The sequence below is a fragment of the Cygnus olor genome, chromosome 4 (genome assembly GCF_009769625.2).
Source record: "Cygnus olor isolate bCygOlo1 chromosome 4, bCygOlo1.pri.v2, whole genome shotgun sequence".
NCBI classification, from domain to species: domain Eukaryota; kingdom Metazoa; phylum Chordata; class Aves; order Anseriformes; family Anatidae; genus Cygnus; species Cygnus olor.
The window spans coordinates 28,437,508-28,460,403 of NC_049172.1; the positions used below are offsets into that span (position 1 = coordinate 28,437,508).

Below are 22,896 nucleotides of genomic sequence, written 5' to 3' on the forward strand. Positions count from 1 at the left end.
CTGGGTTGTTCTATATTTAGCTATTGACCATTGACACTTCTGTCCCATGCTTGTAAAATACCAAATCCTTTGCCATCTTAATAAACTCCATGTAAAATAAATAGTAGCACAAAGTATACTTCTATATGTTTATAGAAGCCATTCGTTTTGACAGAAGTAAGAGCAGAAAAGTTCTGTTTACGCAGACAACAATGTGAATTGTTCCTCTCTATGAAAGGCACCTTTGCTGATGCACGATGACAAGAGTTCCTCATTTTCTCTAAATACTTCCCCTGCTGGATCTCTGGAGCTCTTGGCTTTTCCCACTACTCTTCTCATACCCTGGGAAAAAAGTTTGAAATACCTTTTCTTGTTTTCCACTGAGAATACAGGATTGGGTCACTTTTTTGGAGATGCTGATGAGAGATCTTCCTACAGAAGATGAAACTAACCCAGATGAAAAGCCAAAAGTATGCTGCCAAAATCAATAGTAAGAATTTAAACTGTATGCGATACTGGTGAAGAGCAGAGTTGATTTTATTATTGTAGAAGATTGTGAGACCCTAAGAGCACATTAATTTCCAAGGAGTGTCTCGCACAGCTCTAATTAAGGTTTCAGTGGTCACTGGAGATGAGTCTTTCACTGCTCTCCCCGTGTCTCTCTTTTGTCTTTCTGAACTAAACTTAGACTTGAACTTTAATCTTTTATGCTACCTGGCTTATGCTTTTGTGTCAACTTCTGTGAATATATTCAGGGGAATACAAGTTTTAATTTTAGCATTTTTGCATACTGTAAGCATCTTCCTGATCATAAGCTTGTACAAAGGTATCTTGCAAGAATAAGAAGAATAAAATTATCGCAAAGGTCTTTCATCCTTTGCTTCATTACTTATTACGTAGGTTTTTTTTCTTTAAATAAAGCGTGTACTGAGAAATATAAATTGATCTGTCTGAACTGATGACACTAAGAAATACAACACCTGTTCATGGTGTTGCTTGTTAATTTACTCTGCTGAGGTATAATTTCATGCCTTGTTAAAATCAGACAGACACAGCTATGATTTGCTGAGGGTGAAATAACGGGACAGGCTTTGAGAAACTTTTGTGTCTTTTATAATGCTTGATACCAAATTTCTACCAGGAGTAATGAAAGCAATGGTCAAGAAAAGATGTCTTACAAATTAAATTTGATGACACAGGAAAAAAGTATGAATGCAACTAAACCAGAATATTTTATTACTTGGGTCAGTAAGCAGTCAGTGTTTTGCTTGAGGAGTAAATTTCCTACATCTCAGGCAGTGTCAGCATGCACGCGTAGTTACTGAAACAGTGCCAGTGATTTGGACGCAGCATTCATGAGCCAGTAGCCAGGCCTGCTTTAGTTTCTGGAGATAAGGAAAGCTGGAGAATTTTGCAAGCTGCCTTGCAAATCGACGATCGCCATACATGTGGCTTTCTCCTGCTTCACTGTTCTGCCACGCGAGTTGTGAAGGGGACCAAAGTCAAGCTTTCATTGTATCTGGACTCAGACATGTGCTCGAATAGTAATAAACCATAGTGTGTTCATTCCCACACATCAGTCAAGCTTCTTGAGGCGAGTGTTGCTGTTCCTGGTGCTAAATAGGTCTGGCAGCTGGCAAATGTATATCCATGCACTTGCTTCTGGGGTACATCATTGGGGATGCTGGATATGGGGAAGTGGGGGTGAGGGGAGGAGAAGGCAGCATCCCTCAGGTGTTAATAATACAAAGCTGAAAGGAGCTTTTCTAAGTTTCTGAGCCACAAATGCAGAGACAGAAATTACATTAGTCCCCCGTAGCTTCCAGCTGAGGTTTGTATCTGAGAGGCTCCCTGATTTCTGCAGCGTTGCAGCAGCAGCAGGTGGTTAAAGCACGGGTTCTGCCGGTCAGCCAGCTTCACGGTGTGCCGTGCAGGTGCTTAGACCTCGCAAGTCAGGTTTTGTGCAGTTCTGTTAGCACATACTCATTCATGATCAATATGCCACCCATTACTTACATTCCTGCTAACTGGTTAAAATTGTCCTTACACTGATAAAAAGGCGTATTGTACCTACAGCATCGGTATAATTCCCCCAAACTGCTCAGGTTACCTGTTAGCATCCTCAGTTCCTATGTTTGTTCCACCCGAAATGGTAGCATTTACACATTAAATCATCTTTGAACCAATTTCCCCATTAAACTGGCTTTTCTTGGAATGACTCCTGTTTACCTGAGAAGTGTTAATCTGTAACAGCTCTGCGAGCCGTCTTTTGTTGGTTGTTCAGCATCAATGGCCGTGTTGCTCCTTATTTATTTTTCTGCTCTTATCTAAACAATGCTTTCGCTAGTACCTGAGATCGGGTGTTGTTATGCTGTACATCTGTTTCTCATAGTAGCTGCCTTGAGACAAAAAACTTGTGTTTCGGCCTCCCAGCAGCCAAAAGGTTCAGCTCCTGTATCAGTAATTTGGGCAGTGTGGAAGGGTTGCGCAGTCGGGGGGAAAGAGGAGGCTCGGCAGCCCCTCCTGAGTCCCTGCCCTGGGACGTTCACCTGTGGAGCTGAGAGCAGCTTGTTTTGGCCCAGCGGCGGCAGAGCACTCCCGAGAAACCTCGTGCGGGTCGAGAAGCGACTTAGGATTTCTTTCCTTCTGTTGATGTGGCACAAAGCGTTGCACCTTCCTCCTCTGAAGGCAGATTTAAGGGCGACAGTTGTGGGAAACGGCTTTCTGCAGGGTCACTCCTGCCAGAGTTTACTGATACAGTCTGGGGAGCTGTAATGCCTGTGGCCTCCCGTGCCTTCCACAAAGCCTCTGAGGATAATTACGAGCATTTTGTCAATGTAATGGACTGAAGCCACCACAGTTGTTATGGGCTGATTCATGCGAGAATGGTCTAAAGAGTCTCCACTTCTGCTGCCACTTCTGTAGTTTCCTGAAAAAAAGTATGATTTCTTGGCTTAAACTTCAATGGGAGAGGCAAATTGATAATTCTGTAACTATTTTGATTGCAGTTTGTTGTTGTAGTCTGTTTAGAACAAGGCTGCACTGCGGGAGTCATAAGGATTTACTAGATAGAAAACAGAATTGTAATGTTAAGAGGTGCTTTTGCTTCACAAATAAGTAGTTCTCAACGCATGTCAGGTCTATGTGGCTGGAAGCTTTTTTTAATCTTGTGTGCGCGCACGCATTGTAATGGCACTGCTTTTCAACTATGCAGTAATCCCTCATGGGTTGCTTGAATTTTTAGATTCTGCATGACTTTTGTACTCCTCATACTCTAATATAGACCTTTTTATACAGGTCTTGCTTTGTAATAGTTTCAAAGTGACCATGACTACAACCAGAAGGGTTATTTAAGCAGCAAACTAAGTAAAAAAGAAATCTGAAATGCCTGTCAAACTGATGAGAGAACAGTGTCAATAACAATGTTTCCTGTGTAAGTTTTTATTTTGTGATCAATAACTGTAAGAAGTCAGTAATCTAAAAAGTACATAAGCTGAAAAATCTGGTCTGTGTTGCTGTCTGCAGCTTTCTGTTAACTACGAGCATTAACTGCTAACAGCAGCTTGTTTTTTTTTCTTGACTAGCCCAGCAGTGTACATAGTATGTGTGTGTGCATATATATATATATATATATGTACACGCATATATATATCTGTCCTGGTTTCAGTTAGGACAGAGTTAATTTTCCTCCTAGTAGCAGGCAGGGTGCTATGTTTTGGATTAGGATGAGAATAATGTTGCTAACATGCTGATGTTTTAATTGTTGCAGAGCAGTGCTTACACCAAGCCAAGGACTTTTCAGCTTCTCGCTCTGTCCTGCCAGCGAGCAGGCTAGGGATGCAGCAGGAGCTGGGAGGGGACAGACCCAGGACAGCTGACCCAAACTGGCCAAAGGGGTATTCCATACCATCTGACGTCATGCTGAACAATATATAGGGGTGGCTAGCCGGGGTGGAGGCGGGGGCCGGCTGCTCGGGGATAGGCTGGGCATCGGTCAGCGGGTGGTGAGCAATGGCATTGTGCATCACTTATTTCGTACACATTATTATTATTATTATTATTATTATTATTATTATTATTATTTTCCTGTCTTAATAAACTGTCTTTACCTCAACTCACAGGCTTCACTTTCCCGTTTCTCTCCCCCATCCCAGAGAGGGAGGGGGGAGGGTGAGTGAACGGCTGTGTGGTGTTTAGCTGCCGGCCGGGTTAAACCACAGCAACGTATTATCCAGAGGTGTGTAGAAGACCTTTAAAACAAGGTTTCGTGCAAGATCGCCACCTCCCATTCCTAGCATAGCACAGCTGTCGGTGCTGCAGTCCCAGGCCTTGCCAGGTCCTGTACATGTACAAATGCAACCAAGGAGCTGAACTTGGCGGAGAAACTGCCAGAGATGCCAGTCTGTGTTCTAGCACCAGTGGGCTTTGTGGTTGGTTAGGAACTGGGCTGGTAACTATTGTCATCTGCTACAAACAGACCCTACCAAGACTCCCAGGCAGAGGAGCCCTGGACTCATACTGTTTATTTTTGGTGAGCTAAAGGGAAGAAAAATCCCTTCCTGACTTTTTGTATCAATGCCAAATGTGAAGTCATGGTTGCATTGCTGCATGACAGCTTTTGAAAAGATTAATAAAATAAAGAGGAGAAATGATGGTTCTACCACTGTTGGTATTTGTGAGAGAGGATTAAATTCAAGTAGAAGCTTCCTACAGTCACAAATCCTTTATATCATTAAGGTTTGTTGTGTTTTTTAAAACAGAAGACAGAATTGCAGAATTAAAAGAAAAAAAAAGGTGACATCCTGGGGGACAGGGGGTGGGGACAGATGAGAAATGCCTTGAGTCAAAGTCTGGTAGTCTTGGTCAAGCAGGTTATGGGGGGGGATCTGCAGAGTTTGTCCTGCAAACCAGCTAGAAATGGTCTCTATTGAAAAGGAGCTGAATATCCAAAACAGAGAAGACTTATGCAGAAGCAGAGTTACAATGGGAGAAACAGATTAAAAGGAATTAAGTCATTCTTTTCTTTTTTTCTCTGGAAAATTTCTCTAATTTTCAGGTTTTTTTTTCAGTCCACATAAAGCAGTTTTTAGAGATGTGCTCTAATAGGGTCACCACGAGTAATAGTTTTGTCATATTTGAGATACACATTTCAGTACAGCTGTAGTAATATATTATTATTATAAATTGGAACGATGCCATGTAAAAACTTTGAAGCAGGCAGATGTGAAACCATCCAGAGAAATGTATTCACAACCAGTAATAATTAAAAATTATTATTTTATAAGCTCTCCCTAGTCTTATCTAAGACCTAAATTTGGATTTTGCCAACGTATCCTAGAAACACTTCTCCCAACAAAATGTCTAGTTGTCTGCTGATTCATAGTGTCACGGTGGCCTGACCTACAACCTGCCGCTGAATTCTTGGCTGTGATGTTGTGCTTTAAGAGAATTCCATCCTTTTACAGTTTATGATTTTTTGTCCTTAAAGTTTCATTTAATAGGCCCTTCCTTTCCTAGTTTCCATCCTGACAGAGTTCATCTACTTTTCCTCTGTATCATTCATTACTTGACTCCTTTTTTGCTCTTCATTCATCTCCCCCAATTAAATGGCCTGTCCTTCTCATCTCTATTTCTGTGGCTGGAAGTTTTGTAGATTCTGACTGTGTAAGTGAGCCTAATGGGTTGGGAGTGTTCCCACTGAATATTTATGACCTTGTGACAGCTGTCTCTGTAAAACAGTGACAGTTTCCTCAAAAAATGGAGAGAGCAATACATGACAGGCTTTCTGTTTCACTTGGGTTTTTAGCATAATTTTTGCCCATTCATCCTCCCTAGTCTCCCTTCTGTTGATTATGCAAAGCTTTGATTTGATCCTATTAGGTTGTATCTATAATACTCTTTGTTTACTTTAACGTGATTCATAGCTATGGGCTGCCTTGGTTGTAGCAATAAAAATACCCCAACACCCACAATTAATTATGGTCTCTGAATGGAAGAAATAACTGGTGTTTGCAGACAGAAGTTGAGCATTGTTATTATTGCAAGAAGTGGGAGGTGGAAGGGGCTATAAAGGTCCCTTCAAGTCAGTGAATTTATTCTCCCTTTGTCATTAAAAAGAAAAAAAAAAGTCTGTTTATGTTGATTTGCTTAAAAGGTCTAATTTTAATAAGACCAGGTTTCTAATTTTCTAAATATGACATGCATATAAAGAAATAGTCTTTTCCTGGGGGAGTGTGTCCCGTCTAAATGTACAAAATACACATGGGTTGAAAATAAGGTTGTACAGTTGTAGCTTTTTTTTTTTTTTGAACATACCAGCTTATTTCCTCTCTCCATTTATCCTGTGTGTCCCAGTTGAAAGAATGTTTCTTAAAAAGCAGCTTGCCAGGAAACTTGCAAAAAATAGTGAATGTTGGCTAAATGAAAAAATCACAACCATAATTGAACAGGCAGCTTATGGAACCAGACACTTAGACGTGTGCCATCTACGGTTAGCAAGTTTGTTGAGTAAACTGGGCTGTGTAATTCAAAGGAGAACCCTTCTCAGCTTTTTGTTGCTCGTTTACCCGCAGGAACTCATGCTTAGGGGACAGCAGGGGATTTCAGCACTTCTCTAAAGCAAATGGTTCCCAGAATTGCAGCCGTAAGGCGCCTGTGGAACTTGATCTAAAAACAGATTTGTACCTGCAATTAGTTGCATCCAGGGGTGGACTTCACAGCCTGCAGCAGAAAGGGAAAATTTATCTTTGCGTCATGAATGTAATGAAAGTCTTGACCCAGTGCCACTAATAGCTGTGCCTTAGGCGCCACTAATAGCTGTGCCTGAGGTGCCACAATCCTGTGGCTCTGCTTTTTTAAGTAGTTAGGATAGCAACGTCTCCAGGCTGTGAAAAGGATTTCGTTCCTAGCTAGGTAATAGTGGAGAACAGAGCGGCTTCATTCATTCTTTGTGTCTCGTAGACATCAGGTTTCTAGTATTTTTGGTAAATGCATGTAACTGTGTTGTTATTATAGGTCTTATTGTCTGCTGTGTCACTTCAGGTTTCCTTAGTGCCTTTTTTAACTGTGCTTTCTGTCTGAGATGAGAATTTCAGTGGGATAAGAGAGCTATGCTTTTTCATTTAACTTGGTTCAAGGTTACTGGTTATGCTGGAAAAAGCCAGTTGGATGAGATTTAGACTATAAAATACCTTGATAGACAGCTGAGGGATATTGGAGGAGGTGAGCTAGCTAGAATAAAATTCTAAAAGCTATTAAAGAAATTGATTTTTTTTTTTTTTTGGGGGGGGGAGTAAATGATTCTTTAAGTATTAAAATCTATAAGTTTATCAATGGATGATAGTAGAAAAAATGATAATCAGAACAGGATGTGCATAATTAGTTTTTGTGACTATTTAAAAGTACAGGATTAGTTCAAGGTGCTTTGAGACTTATCCTTCTGGGAAACATGGAAATGTTACGCATGCAGCCTTTCCTGAAGGAATTTAATAACGGTGCCTCCCACCCCCAATGTTTGGCTGAAAAATGGAGATTTTGCTGACGTTAGGAAACGTTTGGTTTCCATTTCAAAAGCACTTTCTTAGATTTCTGTTTTTTTGACTGAACTGGTTCATTGCTATCATGAATCATGTTTGATATCTAATGTGCCTTTCTTACAGCAAGACCAACATTTAACTTAATTCTGTTTGAAGAAAACTCAATCAAGGAGGAAATCTTCCAAGGATAGATTCAATCCATTACTAAGTAAAAAGGCTACAGTTTTCAAATGCCATCATAGTGGGTTTTCCAAGGAATTTGGTGCCAAATTGTCTTCAGAATACAGTGGGTGCAAGGCTTTTAACTTATTTCAAATCTTGAGGAAACCCGGAGACAGATCCTATTTTTATGCACTAAATAAGTTTTACCCAAAGAGGAGGATCTTTTACATGCAGAATTCAGAAACGCTCTCTTATATAAGTTTTATTGTTTGCAAGTCCTTATCTTTTACACCGCAGTTATTAGCATGTTTCTCATCTGATGCCTATTAAACTGACACAGTATAGTCTAATAGTGATATTGTCCAAAGCCTTTATTCATTTCAGTGATGTTGGATTTCCCTAGTTTTGAGCATGAACAAGTGAATAAGGTACTTGACAATCCTACAACAAAATAAGCTAATATTCTCTGCAGTGTGATGATGCAATGTGCCTCATAATTTGTCAGGTTTCCAGGTGGCTGCTTAACCCTGGTACTATGATGGTGAGCTATTGGAAAACAATCTTATTTTCATGAAGCTGAGCTGTGAAAGGGGGTTGGGGGTATTCTTTTGCAGAGTATAAATAGCGCAAGAGCCGTTGCTGGTGTGTGGAAGTCACTCTGCTGCTGAATTTTGAGGAGCTGTGAAATTTAAGCTTCCATATAGGGATGCTGTCTTCTTACACGGACTTCTGAACAGGGACAGATTTTACGTTGTAGTGAGCACAAAATGTCCATGTAGAGAAAACTGTCTTAAGAATTTCATCTTCTGCTATCTTTTTCTGTTTACTGATTATTTCCCGACCAGAGGCTTTACAGGTTTTTATAAAATGTTATTTTACACCCTAAATTCCTAGTGAATCTTAGAACTGTTCTGCTTGAAAAATTGTTGTGATAATTACTAATATGGTAAGTACAGTACAAAATATCAAGATGTGTGTGATGTGAAGAAACTGGCTAGCTTATAGCATAAGGAAGAGGGGGCAGGCTGGTAAATCTTACTTTACTACAATCCTGAGAATGAATTTCAATAGCTGTTTTTAAGCAGGAGATCAGACAAATCTGACCATCTTTTTTTTAAATTAAAGTTTGTATTGATCTCTTCTGACTGTCTTAAAAACACAGTTTTTCAGTGGGATGTTATGCTTGTTTAGTTCAAAAATATTCTTGGGAAGGTTGACTTCATAACGTGTTTTGCACAACAGCTGTAACTTTTGTCCTGCTTGTTGTTGATTACGTGGGCAAGCGATGAAAAATCATGCTCACCAAAGGTAAAACAGCTGGGCAGGGAGGCTCACCACTCTGAAGTGCCTACTGAAACTTAAAGAATGGGTCTTCTCAGGTTGGCTTTTATCTCAGTGCTTAAGTATTGGTGGTTTTTGTAGTATCCTCACATTGCACAGAAGTTCACAATAAAAAGTTACTTTCACGTGGTATTGAGGAGTGTTCAGTTTTTCATTGAATCTTGAAGGAACAAATAAATGTAATAGCACATTAAGTTGAACCTCATCTTTGAAAGCAAAGCATCCAGGTAGACATCAGATAAACATTGCAAGAGAGATTTAATTATTCTTTTAGGAAGCTGATAATGGGTATGCAAACAAATATGTAATTTAAGTCTGTGGTAGGGTTATGCTAATTGGAGATAATTATGTATAGTTAATGTATATAATATGCAGAAATATCTAGAGAGAGTTGCAGAGATTTGTCTGACTGTGTATGTTGAAAGGTGCTTTTACTTGAGGAAGTAATTTTATTGTCCTCTGTCCTCCTGCCCACACCCAAATTACCACTACTATACCCCTGATTTCATGGGATAGTAACAGGCGAAACTCTTGGTTACTTGATCAATGAGCACCGTGTAAAAAACTGACTAGTTCTTACTTTAGTACATCTCTTTGAATAATGTTGATAAGTTTCTTAGTGACCATCAGACCCATTGGAACAGAAGTTTGAGGAATGAATTTTCTGAATCTGAGTCCCCTAAAATTTGAAACGAAACAACTCTATTGTGATAGACAACTCAAATGTAATCTGTCAGTGTCCATCTAAGTGTAACAACTAATTACAGAATTTTGTAAGCATCATAACAATAAATTAAATTTGATTAGAAATAAGTACCCTTTATTTGGTTATCTGGCTTAGCTTTTGGTATACATCTGTTAGGTGAAACTAAATGTCATGTTTTTTGACTTGTCTTTTAAAATACTTTGGAGTTCTCTTTATTTGGAGAAGATAAATAGGGACAGAGAAGAAAAGGCTAGTGTATGTTTGCATGTGTAGGAGAATGCTGTAGCATGTGTTTCTAAACTTAATTATCTTTATTTAATCAGAAATGTATTCCATGCTTGTTAAAGAAGCAACGTCTTCTGATTACATTAGACTTCTCAGGCATGTAGAGTTTCAGCCAGGGAATGTGCTTTGTTTTGAACTCAGTCAGCAACCCTTAGAAAAAATGTTTAATTAACTTTTTGCCAAAGTCAATGTAGTCTATTATACTCAGAAGGCTGGATGAGCTCCCTCTGGTGGCTCATTTACATTGAAGTTCTCTTCGCTTTACTTACATATCGGTTTACTCTGGCAAACAAGGCTGCTGACCCCATGTATCAGTCAGGCATCAGTGCCTTGTGGGCTTACTTTTTAATTGAAAAACATCAATAATTTTCTTACATAATGAAACACCAGCATTTAAATTCACAGCAGTTTCAATTTGTTAGCAAAAGAAGTAAAGAGATACTGGGTAACAAAGTAAGCAAATAAAACGGAATTTACTTCCTTCTAAGTAGAAATTGCACAATAGGTGGCAATAATTTAGGATTGGTACCCATTTACAATGGCTCAGATTTTAGTCTTAAATTTGTGAAATATTTCAATATTAAACACAGTTTTTCAAGAACGTGAAGTCTGTGTTTTCAAAATGATTTAATCCTATGCCTGAATCACAATTTAAGGTAAAATCAATCTCAGTATTAGAGTTCATTTAATCTGTTTCATAGCATTAAGGAGAAGCATAATACATCTCACTTGCATATGGTCTTCTTAAAATTATGAGGCTAGGAAATTTTGTGGGTCAAAACCACTACTGAGTTTAAAGGGAATTTACCACCTCTGTAATGTAAATCTCCACAGATCTTTGCAAACTCCTTGCTGTTCTAATTTAATGGTATCTTTATCGTCTTGGCAATGAACCATCCTCCCTCTGAAGCAGTAGGAGAAGGTTCAAAGCCAAACAACATGCAGACTGGACGTAAGGCTAAAAACTTCCAATTTCCTCAATACAGAAGATTTCTTTTATTGAACCATTTTCAATAAAAGCTGGTTATGGAATAGAATATATATATATATATATATATATATATTCTATTATTCTATTCTATTATTATATATATATATATAATATATATATATAAACAACAGAGAAATGGTAGTTCTTGGAATACGAGTATTTAGCCAGAGATAAAACTCTAGCCACGTATTTCTGAAGGAGGGGAAGAGGAAGGGGTCACTGTAAATGAGAATAGGAGGGAATTGGCAGTGTTTTAAGTCTACAAGACAGAGATATAAAGTAAAGGAAAAAATGCAATATAATAAGCAATAGGCACCTGTAGGAAGTTGATAAAAATATATTATAAAAAGTGTTTTGAATGAATATTCATGTGAATTTTTAATCAGTATCGTGTATTTTTTCAAGTCCCTTGAGCATTCCAGCACCTGAGGTTCACAAAGCAGCTAATGCTCAGCAAACATGAAAGATGTTATCTGAAAGTAAACTTCTGATATTCACACAGATGGACCTGGCTGTGAGGTTTTATTTTCGATCACAAATTGTGCATGTGTCTTCATTTTTTGTCAAATAATGATAGAGTGCATGATTCATGTTGTAATCTCAAGTATACTGCGCACCTGAATGTGCATAAAGCAAACAGACAAAAACACCACCACCAAAAAGCCACCCTTGGTCATACTGTTTAATTATATGTAGCCAGTAACAGCAGCAGGTGGGCTAGCAAATAACTTCCTGTTGTGCAGGTTTTTTTAGAGAAGTTTCCCGCTGTCTGAATTCAGCATATCCTTTATGCTGGCGGTCAGCTCTGGGAGAAGTGAAAAGACTAATGTTTGAGGTAATTACTGGTGTAACTTGTTCCAAACTAAGAAGAATTGGAAATAGCCCACTTGGTGCATGCTGGCACCACGTGTATGCTTTTGCAGCTGATGGTAATTAGCGTTCTGTAGTTATCCTTTGACTAGGAAATACACAGGTCCTTCTTATCCAACTGTACTAAAGGCTGCTACCAGCCTTCCTTTTGCTGTTCTATGTGAGCCATGACCTTGTTCCTTGCACTACTGAACTTCATCTTTTTTCTAATGCTCGTGTCTAGAAGACTTTCGAGGTTTTCTGTATAGTGCCTCCGTGTCGGCTGACAGCTTTGAATCTTGACCAAGAACTTAAGTCCAATCTTGTTGAGTAACACCATCATTCTTTAAGATTGCTGGATTCAGGTTTGCAGCATTTAACCTAAGATTAAGCAGATGGATTCCACTGCTTGCTGCGTTTTGATGTTTGTCATAAAGATCGTTAACCACTTTCTGTAGAGAGCTAAGTTAAAACACCATTTACATGTATGTCATTAAGAAGTGACCTAATAAAGAATGAAAAATAATGCTGTAGGTGGCAATGTGTATGTTTATCCTCTATCTTTAGTACTTTTAGTAAGTTATTTTTTATTTTTGTTGTAAGCATAACGCAACAACTCGGTAGGTGTTTGCTGGACAACTAGACTCACGTGTGGTCTGAAGTAGTATGTGGACAGCAGTGTTTTAATTTTTGACGCTTTGTTTTGTTACAGTGTTTTTACAGAGCATTTTGGAGAAAGAAGCATCCCAAAAACTTAGGGCTGCTGTGGTTTTGTACAATCTTTCAAGAAATCTTACCACTTATATGCAGATTGCATTTATTACATATTCAAGATGGACTGATGTTAGCTGCAAACCTTACTGGGTTGGGGCCTGGAGATTTGTTGAATGGTGTTCCTGCACTGTGTTGTCTGAAGTTGTACATTGTTTTCCAAAAACACTCAGCATATTTACAGAAAAAATGTAAAAGATGGGTATATTTGCAGAAAGGAGCCTCGACTAATAGAAATTAAAGGCAAGCATCTATAATGAGTCGTTCACTACTAAGCAAAGCAGAGGAGATGGGACAGTCTCAGGCTGCTCCTCTTGACACCCACATTTGGAATCGTGTATTTAATGCGCTTATGAGCCAGAACATTTGGCAGGCAGTACCTGTAGTAGTCTGTGACTTGAGGGAGGCTGATGTGCTGAAGATCTGTTATTTGAAGTGAATGTCATTTGAAGCTGTCTGCCTATAGCATAGCAATGGTAGGAGACAAAGGCAGTAGTGACTCTCAATGCAGCTTTGGTCCTTAATTTCACTGTTTGTTTACTGCCTCTCTCTGCAGTTACTGCTTACTATCATACTTTTATTTCCCATAGACTAGTCCCAAATATAATCCAAACCATTCCTGGTCTTAATTACCAAAATAAAATAGAATTAATGAATTTGTGCACCTCTTAAAAACAAAAACAAACAAAAAGAGCACCCCTGCAGGACCAAAATCATGTAATAACTTAAATCTTTATGAAAGCCATGGGGCAGTCACTGTCTCTTTGGTACCAGCACTCAACAAATTTCTTATACAAATTTTGTGAATGCATTTGTATTCCTGTTCTCAAACTAATCTACAAGAAACTGTGCAGTTACAGTGGCTGTTGTTTCATTGCTGGAAATCTAACATCAGATATATTTTTCCATGGCAGCAGTCTGCAGGTTTATTTGATGCAACAGGCACATTTTAATAAGGCACTCTCTTTTCAGCTATTAGGTTTTATTTTTTAATTTGCATTTAAAAATTTGCTTCCATGTTTGCACTGACTTCTTTTTCAGTTTCTTTACAGAGGAAGAAGACCTGTGCTTAGTAATGCTGCTAGTGAGATGATGTGAAGGAATGTGCAATATCCTATGAGTAGCAGGATAGAAAAAATATCCCAAACCATTCATTTATTTAAATTTTTAATTGATTACTTCTTTAATACTTGTAATGCACTTTTATTCATAATATGTCAAGTGTTACTTCTCAGCACTTCATTCAATAATGAACCTAAAGGTGGGCAAAGGGAAAGGCTGCAAAAAAAAATCGTAAGGATCTGATAACATGACGGCTACATTGAAGTCTATATATGTCAATTCCACATAGCGACTTCTGATATGACATCTCACAGCCATTTGGTGTTCTGACGTGCAAAGAAAATGAATTCTATTCACTTTGTTTAAACAACTTTTTAAATTTTGCTTTTTATGAGACTTCACTTGCACCAGAATTTTGCTTAAAGTGCTTCCACTCCTGAGGTTCCTCTGTTGGACGCCAGCACATGGTGCAGAACAATGCAGAACCAGACATACTGGTCCAGATAGCAGTGAAGAACAGGTTTTCCCATTCAGAGGAAAAGATTTCTGTAATCCAGTGCATATTGCTTTAAAATATTTGGACATTTAAAAATAATTACACTCCTCAATTGTATTTGCTTAAAAATATCTTTCCTATTTGTCCTAATTCTAGGATTAATTTTGCAGTGCAGTAGGTTTTAACTTTTACTTTCTTTCTTTTGAACTGTGAGGAATGGGAGAAGATCTAAGGGAATTTTTCATTTATCTAAAAGTTTCATTTGGTTCTGGTGTCACGTAACTTGAGGATGCTGTGAAACCCAAGGGATTAGTTTACATCAGTCTTGTTTGGTCTGCTTTAGGTAACTGCTACATGCATTTTTAATTTCGGTGGCAGAAACTTTTGCTTGTTAGTGACAGAACTTCATCCCAGTTGATCATTATCTAGTATAGGTATCCACTTCCACAGCTGCTGTGATGATCAGGCTTGCTTCTCTGTACCTACGATGCAAATGTGGGACAGGTTGAAAGGCACAACAGGTAGCCTGCATAAAACTCGCTAATGTAGGTGAGCTTTGTGTTTTCGTTTTTTTCCTCTCAAAAGTTAATATAAGAGAGTAACTGCTATTTTAAGAGAAAGAAAACCACCCTAATTATTTGTGAGTGAGTGGTCTCCTTTTCTGACTTTTCCTTTGTAGTATAACATTGTAAATTTTATACTGATTTTATATGTGGAGATTGCTTTATTCTGAAATTTCTGAAGAAAAGAACAAAATGTGTTTAAAGGGTATCATTGGGGATATTTATATATATTTGTGTATATGTGTGTTAATAAATACAGGTGCATGAATACATACTTGGTGTGTAACCTTAATTTATAGCTGTGTGCTGATATACTTTTGATAGGCTGACATCAAATTTCATTTAAAACTGTAGGCAGGGTTCTTTTCTTTAGGACCTATCTATAAATTCTTTCTAAACGTGCCTCCTGATGATACCCTTTTTTATTATTAATTGTCTGTAGTTATGTGCTTGACCCTTTTGTAATTTTGTCATCTCTACAGGTCAGAGGTGAGAGTCTCAGTTGCTTTGATGCACTTGTTAGTATCAGAGGGAAATGGAGTGGTTCCTTTTCAGAAATTTTGGTTTACAGATGGCTTTGTACTTCATACAAGAGTACATCTAGGAGTGCTGTGCATCGAAGTGTGTTAACGGGACATCATCCAGTCCAGCCTCTTTTGATAAAACCACACTATTTTGTTGTCTTCTTAAGTTGCTATGAGATCAGGTGAGGTAGTTGAGTTACACTTATTCTTTGTAAGTTTCTCAATAATAAAGTGATGGTAATATAGTTGCCGAAGGCAATATATATTAAAGTTACCCTTGAGGACACTGGAGGGATAGAGTAGAGCTCAGGAGAGATGTTTAGAGTGTATAGGAAACATGGTAATAGGTGTGGCTGTATGATCTCACCAGTTCAATAGCGTGTGTAAGGAGTAGAGGGAGTGCAGTATGTGCAGGGTGTGTAACTTTTCTGCACTATTTCTGAAGACAGTGAAACACGTTCCTAGATGCCAGATCAATAGGCTGTAAGTCTGTACCTTTTCTTATATTGTACATCATAGCCAATGTTTCTTTTTGACAAATGCGGAGTCTACCCTACCAACATCTAAGCACTTAATGTCTACAAATGCTTATTTTTTCAAAATTCATCATAGCTTTTGGCTTAAAGACCGTATGGAGGATTGATGGCTACGGTACATCTTATCTAAAGATGATTTTATGCTGAGTAAAAATGAATTACCTGTTGCTGATAGTGTTTTTTATGCAGGGGTTGCACCATGAACTATATTTGGTCAGATTCACTTCACTGCAGCGGGCTTGTGTGAATGAACATGGGTAACTGAAAGCTGGGTGAGGTCCTTGGGCTTCTCCAAATCGGGATTAGTAGTGTTTTAAACTGTAGGTGAAAAGGGGGGTACTTCTCTGGGGGGGTTACTTGCTTCAGGAGCTCTTGAGTGTGGACTGCTTTTTGTGTAATTTAAATCAGTTACTAACAGATGGCCCAAAACCTAGCTGTATTCTCTGACACATCATCTTCACCTGCTCCAGATCGCCAGTTCTACTGTGTTACTGGCACCCTTCAAGGCCGAAGCACCAGCTAGCTGCTTGGTGCTGCAGGAGCAAGCCTCACCCAGGCCGCCATTACGCGGTGCTTTGGGTGAGGCACGGCGCTGCGGCTCCGGCCTGCTGGGCTGAGCGTCTGCTGAGAATAATACTGCTTGGACAGAGCACCCACACTGACCACCGAGGGGAGTGAGTGCAGGTTAACATGTTTTCCAAGTGGTACATAATATATACTTCTCTCTATATATAACATATGTATGTAACACATCAATATATAATATATGTATAATTTTATAGAAGATATAGATATAAAATCACTTCATAGGATTTAAAAAAAAACAACAAACACTAAAATCTATAGATATAAAATCTATATATAGAATGCATAGATATAAAATCACTTCATAAGATCTTACTTTATAGGTAATTCATAACTTTAAAGGATCTGAATAGAGTTAAGGGGTGCAGTAGAGTCCTGCAGAGCAAGGGAGGCAAGACCCGGGATCTGACACAAGGTTTACATTTTCCATCTGCCTTCAGGCTTACACCTCTTCATCCTCCGCTCACTCTTTTGTAGCAGGGCTGTGCTCGGCTCCAGGTGGTCAAGCTCTGAGATGGGGTAGGAAGTGACTGAGGGGAACACAGAAGGCTGCAAGTCATCCTCTAGCTGTTAGGAAGCACTTAGGAACTCTAAAATAGATTGTGAGTTGAAATGAATTGTTTTGTTCCTTCTCCATGAGGCATTCTGATACAGCACTGCTGTTAGGAGAGGATAGGTATATTAACATTGGATGCAAAAGCTTTACATTTTCTAATTCTATATATTTTACCTGAAAAAGCAGAGAGGAAACAAAACTAGAGTTGTGGGACAGAAAAATGATCCCAGTCCCATGTCTGCCACTGACTTCTATGGTGTGCTTTTGGGTATGTCCTGTAGCCTCCAACAGCCTGCTTAATTTCGAAGCAGTGGTGCTCTCCACATTTCTACACACAGTGTTTGGCACCTTGGTTAAGCACACTGCCTGGGAGTCTTCTGGGTGGGTGGGAAGTAAATTATTCAGCGTATGTACAGCGTGGGCAACGTCATGCTAATCTGAAATCTTGACATGGGGAAGAAATGCAACTAGTAAATCAGTTAAGCAGCATGCAAATATGGACTTGCTTAATGGTAATGTATATCCCTTGCTCTGGATCAGATTTTTTGTTCTGTAGTTGTTAATGGCATTGATAAGTTCACTGGGAGGGGAAAGGGGCCACAAGATTTAGTCATTTTAAAAAGAACTAAGAACATCACACCCTATAAGGTCTTTATTTTGGCTAATTCAGAAAGACATAGGTGGGATTAAAGAGATTACTGGTTAACCTAGAAATCTCTGACTTGAATCTCAAGTTCAGGTGATTTAAAATGCAGAATTATTGCCACAGTATCAAAAAGGAGCTTGACTTAAAAAAAACAAAAACAACAAAAAAAAAACAATTAGACGTGGAAAGACACTAACAGAAAGGTCATTTTAATACCTCAAAACAACTAGTTTTCTACCAATGCTTTTAGCAAAGAGGTTGGTGATTAGCATGATAAAGCAGGGCCATATTTAGGGATTCTTTCCTCGCAGGAAAGAAAAGAGTTTATCTGTAGCTTTAAAACTTTCTCTTAAGCTAAAAAGGAATTTCCTTTACGTTCTAGTACAGTGTAAGGTTAACAGTTAAACTTTACCAGTCTGGTATGACATTTCTTGTCTTTGAATACTGTCAAAATATGTCATTGTATTGCACCTGTTTTCATAAGCAGGAGCTTGCCTTTTTTCCTTCATTTATATTTAAAATTCAGAAGGATCTTTCTGTGTACATTATAAGCTGTGTAAACATACATTCAAACTAACTTGGGAATATCAGAGAGTAAGGATGGAATAAACATGTAAAATATAACTAAAAATCTGTAAAGGAACAGTGTAAATGGCAATAGACTTCATTTTCTTCTTTGTAAATAGATTTCATTAGTACAGGTGTATGTATGATGTGCAGAAGTACATGCACACATCTTGCAGCATCTGTAAACTCTCCTAGAGGTTACAGTGCTTTGTTAATGCATCTGATAAACCCTTGTGCTAGATTGCATTAATATACCTTAGTTTAACCTGGTGATATAAAACTGGGATGGCAGAGTAAACCAGCTCCCACCTTCTCTCAGCTTTGTCTCTTGTAAGCTCTGTTAACTTGGACTGAGAAATAGTAACTAAAATATTGGAGTGGTGAATCAACAGTGTGATAAATCCTCCCCACGTTGTTTTGTAGGAAAATCCAGGCTGTATGCAATGCAATCGTTTCTTGATAGAACTTAAAATGCAATTGTATAATACATACAGTAAAATAGAAATAAAGATGGTTTATTCCAAGGCCAAGGTAATACTTTTTTTTTAATTCTTTTTAAATTGACAACATATTAAGACATTGTTGGTGTTTGCTCTGTTTTTTTTCCCCTGTTTTCATTCCTGTATTATTTATACAGTGCTAACTATTTGATTTCTGATCTAAATATTTCTTATTCTAAAATCAAAATCTGTTTTGCATGCATTCTTAATATTTATCAAGACTAGTACATATTTTTAAGAAGTGTAAATGTCATAAAAGTTTTCTTTCTTCGTACCTATTTTTGTAATACACCAGCTTGGATATTCTTCTATTGTTTTGCATTTTGGGAGCAGGGGAGGGGGTGAGAGTTTTTCTGGGTGTTTTCCTTTTTACAACTGAGAGGAATAGGAGCAGCTGGGTGGGGAAAGCTCATGTAACTGACTTGTGCGGGGCGTGTGACTACTGTAAAGACACGTGTGCCTGCCTTGGACGTCCCCTGCTGAGCTGCTACTGGGGATGTCTCAGGAGAAGAAAAGCACAGCAAAGGGTTAACTTCGTACTGTCAGCCTCGGGAAGGCACATCTGCAATTGCTCCCAGTCTTGTCTTCATTTTTACACCTCATTCGCTCACCGCTGCTCTTCACTTCCAGGCAGATCCTCTGACCTAAGCAGATTATTGTAGACGCATGAAGGACACAGCAAGCTATCCGTGCTTTTAAAGGAGGAGATTTTGGCTCCAAAATAGGACACTAAGCTTTTCAGCCTTATGCTGCTTTACCTAGTCAGCATGGTGCGGTGTCTCTGGGTGCTTAGTGGACTCCCTTGGAATCGGATGGGAAACAAAAGCAGAAGTGGCAGCCGCTGCAAATGTGGGAGTCCGTGCCATTAAAGGGAAGCGATCGCTAATAAGGGCCTGCGAGACCCAGGTTTCCTTGGTTTCCATGACAGTTATTAGGTAACACAGAAATTGAATTGTCTCCCACAATGCTCTCGAGGGCTAGGGGGGAAAGGGGTGCTCCAGGGACACAGCAGAGGAGTTACGACTTGCAGCAACTCATCACTCTGAGAATGTGAAACTCTGGATTATTATGGTTTACTTCTTTGCTTGCTGTTTCTCGTTTGTGTTTTCAGTTTGCTTTGCTTTACTTTTTTTTTGATGGAAGACCCTGGTGTATGCTGCATAGTTTCTCAAATAATATTTTCCCCTTTTTATTTAGAGCTGAGCTTGGCAAAGCAAGGATATGAACAATTATACAGGTGGGCTACTCAGGGGGAGTGAAGATATAAGGCATCCAATCAGGTTTTGGCAACCTTCAGCACTGTAGAAATGCCCCTCCAACAGATTTCTGTAGTTCCAGCGCGGGAGACTGCCAGCAATGGGAGAAGTTCAATGGGCAGAAACAAAGAGAAGAGCAAGGAAGTCGAGGTAAGAGGAAGGTTTCGGTTTGATACGGTAGGACAAGTCTGCCTTTTGTGGCCAGTTTTTGGCTGCTCAGCAAGATGCAGTGTGCTGTAGCTTTACATCGTACACATGCTTGCAGCGTGCCTTAGCACACTGAAGCAGTCTCCTGGGAGAACATCTCAGCATTATAGGAAAGAGGAGCATAATGGAAAAAAAAAAAAAAAAAAAGAAGCTACAAACTGCATTGCGGGGGGGTGGTTTTAACATTTTGATTTATATGCATGCAGTCCACTAGGGCTGACTGGTGTTGCTCCTTATAAGCTGTCAAGTAGCAGTTTCTTTATAATAGGTTGGATGAAAAAGTAGCTTTAATAAGATTCCTATCTCTGCTTAAAAACAACAAAATACCATGATAAAGCCTGCCTTTCAAATATGCATGTGTTATTCGTAGCAGATGTAGGCATGAGCTCTGTAACCTACTCTTTATTATCATTTGAAAGGCATGAACATTCTTTGATTCATAAACATACAAGGGTGTTCCATCAGTAAGTATCACGTATCCTGTTGTTCCAGTTAAGAAGATACTGTAGGTTCATATTATATTAATGAATAGAACAAAATATGCAGAAAATCTGTGCAATTTTCTAATGATATGTTTAAGGTTGGAATCTTTTCTACTCTGTGTAGGTCGAACATGCATTGTGTGAGACAAAAAACCCTCTGACAAAACCAGACTTCCCTCCCCTACCCAAAAACCAAGTAGCTTATTTCTAGATGTAGTGGTAAATGTACCTGACAGACATGTGCTTTTTGCAAGCATGTTTCTTGTTTCTGTCTTTTTTTTTTTTTTGTTCCCTGTTGCAGTATGGAAAATAAGGAACTGTTGGGAAACAAATATGATGTATTTTAAGTATTATCTGAGAGATGAGGGGATAAACTGCATTCCTGAAAGAAGCAGTGTTTTAACTTTTTTTTTTTTGTGTGCCATATATCTGACTTAGTTTTCAAGAAATTGTTAAGTTCAACAGATGATTGATACCCCTTACGTGCAGAGAAGTATTGGTAAGATTGCAGACTTTCCTTTTGAGATGCCTTCTTTGCTCAGAATTTGGCTTCTACAAGTTCATTGATTGTGATTGTTCTGTTTTTTTTGTTTGGGCACCTTTATATAAACAGTGTCCTTACCTGGAAGCAGTCCCCAGTTGCTTACTGGTAGTACTGACGTCACAGTTGATAACATCTAGAGATCTGTGTTCTGCAACAGAAAACTTTTGCTTTATTTTGGTTTTATTCTTCCAGTGGTTGGTTAAGAATGAAGGTTCAGGTGGAAACTGTTCTTCGTATTAAGACTCGACATGTGAAAAGCAGAACTATGAAACATCACCTGAAGTGCATACAGAAGTATAAAACATTACCACAGCTTAGAATTGCTCTCTAGCATTGGTTTTAATTTGGGCATCAGAGTTAACTGAAGAATACATGCAACATTTGCACAGAGGTCAGATGGGTGTGATAGTTAATTTAGTGTGTGGGGAGAAGTGTGGAGCTTCTGAATTGGAAGAATTTCATGTGCTTTTATACATTCCTTTTCCCTTGACGGCTGGATTGCATCATTTCCTTGAGACTCCAGTATCTCAGAAAACAAAGTCTTTTCTTGAAAGTTTTGGGATTTATATAGCAGAAAATAACAAAATGGTCAGGTTAGTTAAGTTCATGGAAGTTTTCTTTCTTCTAAAAAAAAATACTGAAAAACAAACAAAACCCAGACTTCCAGTACTCCATTGAAATGCAGTTGCAAAACTGCCCTCTGCTGGACAGAGACGAATCATCCTGCTCCAAGACATGCTTGTCCCTTAAGGCTTATGAATGTAATTTATGCAGAGTAAAAACTCTCCAATACTACTGATGGATGTTGTAGATCAAGTGGTATAAAGACTGCATTTTTCACATACGCGTATGAAAATACTTCAGTTTGGTTTATGGATGTGCTTTAGGAGTGGTGAACCAGTCTTTTTACTGTCCAGAAAAAGGTTTCTCAGGCTTATTTAGGTAGCTTTCTATCCCTGTCTTTCCTACACAGCATGGTTCTCACAAGGGGAAACTTTCTTGCTTGTACTCTGTGTTTTTGTGTATTGGTGAGGCTACAGCTTTTCAGTTGGTCTGGGTTCATGTTATTCACTGATACTGTTTGTGCAAGTACCTGGTTCCTCTGCCTTTCCACTAGCAGGCATTTTGAGGTGAAAGAGCTAAATGATGGAGTTAAATGGGCTTCCTGGAGGAGTGAGAGCATCCAGCTAGTTTGGGAAGATGTGGAAAAAAGAAGTATCTTCTAACAGCTGTTAGGATTGTATGCCAAATCCTGGTCTTTGCTTGTGAATGTTATGAGATTTCCTTGCAACAGCATTAAAATTTATCAAGAAGTGTTCATCTTCTGTCTAGTGGCAGAGCTCACTGCAGTGAAGGTTCACAGTGAATTACGTAAGTTTGGCTGACATAAGAACCTCAGTTGTGTACATTTCATGCTGCAGCTTATTCCGTAATGCTGTTCTGTGGTTATAGTCACTCCTAGACACGCTTTATCTGAAGGTTATGCACACTTACAGATGATTGCCAGATTCTTAAGAATACTATTAAGTGCAGTATTGATTATGGGCCACTGCACTATTAATGATGTGTAACAAGTGTCCATAATGGATGTATGACAAATATTAGGAAAATCAACAAATATTAGGAATATCAACATGACAACAGTGGGCAGAGGAAGCTTTTTAAGGTAATGTTTCTGTGCAGTATCCTTTTTGGGAGCAACAACTTTTGTGCACTTGATTCCTGTAATTTTTAGGTGATTTGCCTTAAGAAT

The 22,896-nt window shown here is 38.7% G+C and overlaps 1 protein-coding gene across 8 annotated transcripts in view; it reads left to right on the forward strand.

Moving 5' to 3' along the window:
• The window catches only part of MARCHF1 (membrane associated ring-CH-type finger 1), a 236,410-nt gene that overhangs the window by 78,785 nt on the left and 134,729 nt on the right, over positions 1-22,896 (forward strand). For 2 of the 8 annotated variants that reach the window (XM_040554929.1, XM_040554935.1), the window contains one exon: positions 19,852-20,060. The exons of 2 other annotated variants lie outside the window; for them this stretch is intronic. In XM_040554929.1, the coding sequence (XP_040410863.1) occupies positions 19,962-20,060 (99 nt within the window). In that variant the 5' untranslated portion in view covers positions 19,852-19,961. 4 more of the 8 variants (XM_040554927.1, XM_040554931.1, XM_040554932.1 and 1 more) reach the window with 4 other exon arrangements.